Below are 8,731 nucleotides of genomic sequence, written 5' to 3'. Positions count from 1 at the left end.
CAGGATGGGATTTAGGCATTCCTCCTGCAGACACTATCTGCAGCTTTGCATACTTGGGGTGATAGCACTGCTGTTTTCCACATTGCTTTCCCAGCACTGGGCACTCAGCAGAGCCGGAACAGATCACCAAGTTGCACCTCCTATGGGGAGCTGAGAAATTTGCTTTGATGGTGCCAGTCCTTCCCCTTCCTATGGCAAGCTTTGGTGTTTATCTGCACACCTCCAAATATCCCAGTCACCTCTTTTGTGTTATGCAGCTTGTGGCCCCAAGAAACATCCCTTGGACAGAGAGGTCTGTCTCTCCTGCAGCAGAACTCCCAGCACAGAGCTGAGCTCCTTATGAAGCTGCTGGGCTGCTCGTGGTGCTGGATCACACCACAACTCCGAAACCCTTTGTCTTCTCAAACTTTAGCACAGTGCAATTGTTATTTCTGCAGAGCTGCCTCTGATCACTTCATAGCAGGACTGGGCTAGTGGGCTGCACACACCACTTCTTTTATCTGACATGGCAAATGCTGAGCTCCCCTAAGCGATACCACAATGATACTCCTGCTGTTTACCTATTAGCCTAGAGTCCTTGAGGCCAAAGGAAGAGAAAAACATGTTTTTCACACCCATCTGCTGCAGGAGCCTGAGCAAGCCATCCCCCACACCCTGATAAGGTCACATCAGGCTGAAAAACAGCTCTGACGGATCTGCAGATTTGTCCTGCATGATCGCTTCCCTAATGGGACACCAGCCCACTGCGTGCTCTGAGGAAGCTTCATCTGCAGGCCAGCTCTGTCTCTTCATCTGTCTTCCCAGCCTGCATCCAGGTGAATGAACACCACTCACAAACAATCCATCCCCACCCTCCTCTCCACAGGACAGGTTGAAACAGAGCTGGGACAGCACAGCAGCCAAACTCCACGACCAAGACAACTTTTGCATTGTACCCAATGTGCAGAGAATGCTGTCTGCATTCTCAGGAAGCTCTGGAAGCAGAATATCACAGGACAGCTGGCAGACTGGCTATCACTGATGGCTATCAGTGTGTTCACACTACGCAAGGTGTTTAAGGGAAGCCTTGCTGCAGAGCTCAAGCTGTCTGAGACCTCGGTGAGGAGCTTCCCTCAAAGTCAGGCTTAAGCATCCACACAGTCTGGTTTCTCACACAAAAATATACACAAACAGCTCTGGAATCAAAACAGGTCTGAGACACTTCCCAAGAAGACCTTCACCTTTCCCAGAAAGCAAACCCTCCTGTTCTCTCCCAGGACTGCTTTCATAATATAGTTTAACACAGCTGCACAGGTTGCTTGGCAATAGAGGTCAAAAATGATTAGCTGCAGGGAAACTATTGTTCTGAACGACTGCATTATCAAGTGCCAGCCCAATCTCTTGCTTCTTCATTATGCCACTCACAGGATAAACAATGTAAGCTGCTTACAGCCAGAGCTCAGCCTCCACAAGTCTGGGAGGAACACAAAGAGCTCATTCTGATAAAACAGATCTGGGAACCACAGAAAGCACCTGGCAGGTGCCATAAAGATGTTTTTAAATGTGCTGTGCAGCCTCTCTGAGGCTAGGGAACTCAGCCATGCACCACCCCAAACATTGCTCTCAGGAGAGATCATCCTACCTGTGAGCAGCATCAGGATCTGCTTTGCGATGGGACCGCTTTGGTTTCAGGATCTGGTCCCGGTTGCTTCCCGACAGACGGTCAGAGTTATAACCTGGTGGCAACACAGAGCTACTCAGGGATTTTGTTTCCAATCGAGGTGCATCTAGTCGTGTTCTGCAAATATTTAAAGAGAAGAGAATTTGCAAGGAGTTTCTACAGAACCACCAGAGTGCTGCAGCAGAACCCTCCATCCCAGCCATACAGCTCAGGAGGGGCAGAACTACCACACTCCACAGCAGAACAAACTGAGGCTTTTGGGGACTTGAAGCTTTGCAGAATCACTGGCTGGTTTGGGTTGGAAGGGACCTTAAAGATCATCTCATTCCAACCCTCTGCCATGGGCAGGGACACCTTCCACTAGACCAGGTTGCTCCAAGCCCCATCCAACCTGGCCTTGAACACTCCCAGGGATGGAGCAGCCACAGCTTCTCTGGGCAACCTGTGCCAGTGCCTCAGCACCCTCTCAGGGAAGAATTTCATCCCAGTATCTCATCTAACCCTGTCCTCTGTCAGTGTGAAGCCATTCCCCCTTGTCCTGCCTTGGTTAGTGAGAAGAGGAAGGCTTAGGGACACATGCCATGAGGTGAATGCAAAAGGTGCTAGGCTTACTGCAATCCCAGTCGTGGGATGCAGAGCAGAGGTGCAGCTGCGAAATCCTATGAAATCACAGTGACTCGTCACGAACTCACAGCTCCAGTTAAGCCACCTGGGTGGGAGATGTCCTACAAAATCCATCACCACCTCCAACAGTAATAACTGCTTCTGCCTGGAAACTCCCTCCTGCCCACAGATCTCACGGAGTCATGTGTTCCTTAGCTTTACTAAGAGGTGCAGAGTTGAAGTACCAGTCAGGAGAAGGTATAGCAAACAGAAGATGCACCACATCCCGTCCAGTAGTACAGCTCATGATCAAACTACACCAGAGAGTAAGCCCAGCTTGTCCCAGAGCAGAACCATCACTGGCCCAGGCACAACTGTAGCCACACACACGTAGAGGGAGGCAGCAGGCATGCAAACTCAACAGTGCAGCATCTTATCCTGGCACTATCAGCATTTTCAAGCACAGCACCGTCACCAGTCTCAACTTACAAACCCTGCAAAAGTCTATTTCAAAACAGACCGTGGGAAAAACACACTGAAAGGTGGTGCTGGTGCTCCAGGGCTGTCAGTTTCAGGAAGATCCGGTCACTTTCCAGAAGGAAAGGCATCCTGATATTGTTGCTGCAGCCCACCTCCCTCCTTAGGATTGGGGATGACTACAGAAAGATTCTGGGTGGAAGGAAGCAGAGAATTACTACTAGCTTTCCAGTGCTGAAATTTAGCTCCTGAGGGAGGTTTCCATAGGAGAATCCCAACCTAAACTCCTGTTAGGAAGCATGTCCACTCACCAAGCTTCTCTCTGCCATCAGTTAGAGTCTCTTCAGTTAACCAGGGCAATGCCAGGCTGGCACAGCAGCCTGAGTCCACCCAGCATGCCAGAAACAAGGAACACTTGGCAGCTGCCAGGCTGGAGCCACACCATCATCCTGAGCTGTTCTTGGCTCTGGGACTGGACCCAGTCCAGCCAGAACACCAAAGGCATCATGGATCCTGCCCCAGACAAGTGAGGTGGTTTAAATACCTCTCAAACACAACAGCAACTGCAGGGCTGCAATTCCAACCAGCCCCCAAATACACTGCAAGGGCAAGGGAACACCAGTCACAGAGCAAGGCAGGAGCAGCTCCCAGGAGGAGTGACCCTAAAACAGAGAGCAAGGTACCTGCCAGACATCAAGTTAAACAGAACAACTCTATTTATGAGAGTGGAAGCAGAATGGCAGCAAAGCCCTCTAAAATGACTTTCAACACCTGCTTCAAAGTATCATTTCTATCCCCACCTCCCACATTACCTCTTCCAGCACCTCATGAAATCGAGAGCACAGTTCCCCCCCACACCTCTTGCTCAAAGCACTTCCAAACCTCGCTGCCTCCCTGCAGCTCTGCACTCCGATATGCAGGAAGCACTAAACATCACCACACTACAGCACTGAAGTGTTTATGACCTACTTGGTAACCACACTGCTCTGGAGCATCCTGCAAAACCTCCTCCAGCTCACACAGCTTTGTTCTCCTGCCGCTGTCAGAGAAAACACGCTCGGAGTAGAGACAAGAGCAGATCCAGACTCAAATGTCTGGGACACAGCAGGCTCTGGCAGTCTGCTCAGAGCAAAACATTCCAGCTCCAAGTGGGATATCCCAACTGATCTGATCCCACTGGAAAGCTCAGGGCTGATTCTTACCATGAAAATGAGGAAGAGGAGCTTTACGAGGCCACTGTCTGTGCCCAAACCTCTCCTGCTAGCAGGCTACCAGCGGAAGTAGCTGTTTTCCTGGTTGCATAACACACTATTTCAGACAAAGTCGCCTGATCCGGGGACTTTGGGAATGGCACTTGCTCGATCCACACGCGGGGACACGAGCACAGAGGTCAGGGTGGTGCTGCTGCGCACATGCACGCACACGGGACACCAGGAGATGGCTGCCCTCACTGGGAGAAGCAGCAATTAATAAGCTCTATTTGGCAGCAATCAGAGCGTAGCCTTTGGCAAACAGGCAATTGCCATGGATTCACCAGGGTTGCTAAGCTCTGTGGGGGTTACACAGGAATTATTACCACTTTGCTCAAGGGAAAAATCCTGGTGTGGTTGTGTTTGGCCTGACAGTCAAGTCAGCTCATTGCTGACTGACTGGCCTGAGACACTTCTGCTCTAATGCTGAGCAGATCAGGCCTCAAAAATCAGGGGAAGGCAGAAGGACACATTGCTGCAGTGGGATGGCTGAGCAAACACAGCCTATAGCACTGTGAGGAGCTCCAGGGTTTGTTTCTTGAGCAGTGATGCACCAGGTCACAAGGGAGACCTCACTTCAGCCTCACAGGACTTAAAACGGCTTATATAAAAGAGGGAGAGCAAATTTTTACATGGGGAGATAGTCATTGGACACAGGGAAACAGTTTTAAACCAAAGAGGGCATTTAGATTAGATATTAGGATGAAATTTTTCCCTGTGAGGGTGCTGAGGCACTGGCACAGGTTGCCCAGAGAAGCTGTGGCTGCTCCATCCCTAGCAATGTTCAAGACCAGGTTGGATGTGGCTTAGAGCAACCTGATCTAGTGGAAGGTGTCCCTGCCCATGGCAGGGGATTGGAATATAATGAGCTTTAAAGGTCCCTTCCAACCCAAACCAGTCTATCATTCCATGATCTCAGCCAGGTAGGCACTTGCCCAGTTGCACTCTGAAGGCATCCAGGCTGAACTGAAACAACTCAACACCCTCAGCTTACAGGAGCTGGAGGAAGCAAGAGGCAGAGCCAGTTTAAACAGGTATGTTTGATATCTACACCAGTTTGGACAGCTTTAGCTTATTCATCCAAGTCTGCCTCTTCCAGGGAACCTAGGACAGGCAGCTTCTCTACCCCAAAGCCCATGTAAAGAAAGCAGCAAGAGGATTTGGAGGTGCCTCCCACCAGTGCTTGTCAGCACTCATGCTGCTCTTCATTGGCTGCAGTAACCAACACCGTGAACACAAGGGCCTTTAAGCTGTTATCACAACCCTCTTGCCCTAAACCTCACATGGCAGTAACCAGCTGTGGGGTGGTTTGGCCACAATCTGTCTTTCATCCCACTCTATATCCTGCCACATCTCATCCTGCCTCCCAGGGTCTGAGCTGATTTTGCCTGGCTAGCGCCTCGGGGCTGCTGTTTTTCCTGCCTTCATTTCATGGGTCTCTCTAACCAGATGTCCAACTCCACTCCACTGGCTTTGTGCCATTATCTTCACAACGTTGCCAGACTTGTTTTGAAACCAACTAAGGCATCCAAAAGCTCATCCAGTCTGAATCCAGACCACTTGCCTGCGAGCCTTATGCCAGCCTGGGCCACAACTGCAGCCCTGCCACCAGTGCCCACGCTTTTGGCTGGGTTTACAGAACTCAAAGTCATGTGATTTCACTTACAAAAAGATTTGTTGACAGCAGAATTACTGCTAACACCTTTTAAGGCACAATCAACATGGGTCCACGTGTGGCAGTCACATTTCTTGGTCTGCTAGTAGAAGGAACTGATGAGAAAGGACATTTCTGGGCAGAAAAAAATGTTAAACTGAGGAAGTTTGGGGTGGAGTTGGTTTATTTTTTCTCTGTTTTCTTAAAAGCTTTAGGAACAAGGACTGGTGGTTGATGAAATACCACCAAGATGGTACATCTCATAGAACAGGAGGCTTCTAAAACAGCTTAGAGAGCTTGGCTTCCCAATATCAACTTGAAGAACAAGCTCTGTAAAGTGAGCACTTTGTTTCCCTCCAAAGCCAGTGTCTTCCTCTCTCTCCCTAGGAAACAAAAACCATGCTGCTACCAAGAAAACTTTATCTGCTTTACAGAAGACTCTTCATCACAAGCATTAGCTTCAAAGGACTGTGCACGTAAGTCACACATGTGGGTATCATATGACCAGACACTTGAATATACAGCCCAAAACAAGAGAGAGTTTGAAATCCTAGCTGTGTGGAGCTGGGCAGCCAAGGAAAGCCAGGTGTTTGGACATGAACAGGGCTTGCAACCCCAGACATTACAATGAAGTGCTGCTGCACAGAGCCAAGAAGTCATTAACTCTGCAGGAACAGGTTCCAGCTACTTCCACTGATGGGTATGGCAAGGCACGAGCGAGTATTGGAGTGACATCTAATCAAGATGTGAGATCAAGCCAGCAAATTAACAAGCAAGGCAGTCTTAAAGTGTTTAAACACCATGACACCACATCCACATTTCTCTTACAGTCCAGAGGGCTTCAACACTTACTTTCGAAGGATGATGACAGCTCTTCTCTCCTTGATGTCCTGTGGTCGAATACAGTGTGTGATTTCATCGGCTGCATACCCACTGACAACAGAAACAAAAAGCCACCATGAGAGACAGGCCAAGCAGAAGAAAAAAAGTGGTTTCCAGCCTCAACAACTCAGTTTGGCTAGTATTTCCTAACTTCCACCAGGAATTCCTCCTCCAAACACATGGCAGCCAGACTTACAGGAAGGAACAAACTGTGGGAAGGAACGAGGATAGTCAAGGGATTTGGGGTTTTAACTCATTTTTTAGCATACACCAGAGGAAACTGCCACCTCTCATGACATTGTGAAATAAGACATGTAGAAATGAGTTTATGGATTGTAAAATCAGCCAATTCATTTATCAAGAAATTAAGAGAACAACAGGGGGGAAAATCAGCACATTGCTCCAAAGCATCTTCTCAAGCATGCCTCAGACAAAAGCCATCGCTCATGGCTGAGATGTGCAGCACACCCAGACATGAACATGTACTGGAATCAGTGAGGTTTGTTAGTCAAAGAGGGGTGCAGTGGTGGTAAGAGTTGAACCCTCACCTGGGCACAGATCACCTCAGCACCCTCACCCTCCCCATTACCCATCATGTGGCACATCCTCAGCCATGACAGAATATCACCAACCTCACCTCAATGCATATAGGGTAAAATCCAAATTCAGACCTGCAAACCAAGCTATGCTCCTAAAACCTTCCTGCCACAGAGCAAAACAGCTCCCTGGGCTGAGGAAAATGATCCCAGGCTCAAGCAGTTGCCATTCTTGGGAGGAGTGTTTTGCTATATGACATGACTTCACCTACTCCACATTTCCAGCAGACTAGAGAAAAGCCACAGCCAAGAGCAGCCCCAGCTACCCACAACAGGCAAGAGTGTTTTTCTCATGTCTGTTTCTGCTGTTCAGCACAACTCCTGGGGTCCAGCACAGCAGGTGAGATCACATCAGGTCCGTGAAGAACAGCCATCACATCTGCTTGGTCATACAAACACTGTGCTGGGAACACATCCCATCACTCCCACGGGTGAGAGCCAGCAGGTCCGAGAGGGGGGGCCTGCCCTCTGCCTGCCGTTTGGAGAGTGTCAGCTCACAAAGAGCCTCCTACAGTCCAGCACAGGGAGAAAAGCTAAACATCTCCAGAGCCTGATGAAACACCTGGCACGGACGGGAACACCTATGAAGGGACTCGGGTGAAGGCTGCTCAAGCCACACAAAGCTGGCATACCCCCGTGGTGTTTAACCTGAAGCAGAAATCTCCAGGCCCACTGTCCTGTCCCCACGAGGCTTTTCCGTGACGCCGCTGGCCCGGCTGCCAGCCAGCCCTCAGCAGCACGGCCAGGGTCAGGGGCTGGCAGGTTATCCAGGACACTCAGAGCAGAGAACACATCTCACTCACGCAAGTCTTCTCCGGGGATGGAACCAGTTTTCCTTGATCTGGTTAGATAACCCACCCACTCGCTGAGAAACACGCACCTCTCCTCCAAGACAGATTTACTGCTTCAGGAGGAGAGTTAAATGTCTAAGAGCTGATCAGTTAACAGGGGTGATGATGTCCATCTTCCCTGTCCTTCAGGCATTACAGGACATGACAGTGTTATGCCAAGAGGCTTATAATGATGCTCCATTACATTCCAGGAATCTCTGAGTCAAGCTCCAGTGAATTCATGAGTATCACCCACGTTAACATCCAACTCAGCGCATCCTCAGCGATACCCTGAACATCAGGAGAAGGTCTGCTCCCAGACCTGCCTCCAGACCTGTGCCCTCCATCACGAGATGACAGCCTAGACACCCCATTTCACTCCTTCCCTAAGCAGGAACCCCTTTTCAGCACACTTTCAGAGCAGCACCAGGCAGAGGTCACGGTCCCAGGGCAGCACCAAAGGAACAGCCCCAGTACTCCAGTCTGAGGCCCTAACTGCGACTCACCAGTCTGCCCCAGTGCCATACTGGTGTGGGAAAACTCAGCTTGCACTGTATCGCATATAGTGATGGTGGCTCTCTGCACAGGCAGAGAAATGGAAGGAAAAGATGATTTGGTTGTGTCATACTTGTGCTGCCTTGTGCCAGCATGAGCTTCTCACTCACTGCCTGGCCTTGCACACCCTGTGGATGAGTGAAGGAGCAGCTACTGGAACAAAACACCTGCAATGATATTGAGAGTCTACTCACAGATTTCTTGCCCCCAGAAGAAACCCAAAG

The 8,731-nt window shown here is 49.8% G+C and overlaps 1 protein-coding gene across 1 annotated transcript in view; it reads right to left on the bottom strand.

Annotated features, from left to right (window-relative positions):
• The window catches only part of ALKBH5 (AlkB family member 5, RNA demethylase), a gene marked incomplete at its 5' end in the record, with an annotated part of 13,139 nt that overhangs the window by 204 nt on the left and 4,204 nt on the right, over window positions 1-8,731 (bottom strand). Inside the window, 2 exons of the mRNA XM_009078130.1 lie at window positions 1,621-1,777; window positions 6,497-6,577. Of these exons, the coding sequence (XP_009076378.1) occupies window positions 1,621-1,777; window positions 6,497-6,577 (238 nt within the window). The remainder of the gene's footprint in view (window positions 1-1,620; window positions 1,778-6,496; window positions 6,578-8,731) is intronic.

Source organism: Acanthisitta chloris, unplaced genomic scaffold, assembly GCF_000695815.1.
Source record: "Acanthisitta chloris isolate BGI_N310 unplaced genomic scaffold, ASM69581v1 scaffold32247, whole genome shotgun sequence".
Lineage (NCBI taxonomy): Eukaryota > Metazoa > Chordata > Aves > Passeriformes > Acanthisittidae > Acanthisitta > Acanthisitta chloris.
Note: the sequence above shows the minus strand (reverse complement) of the source record. Positions and strands in the feature narration are given on the sequence as shown.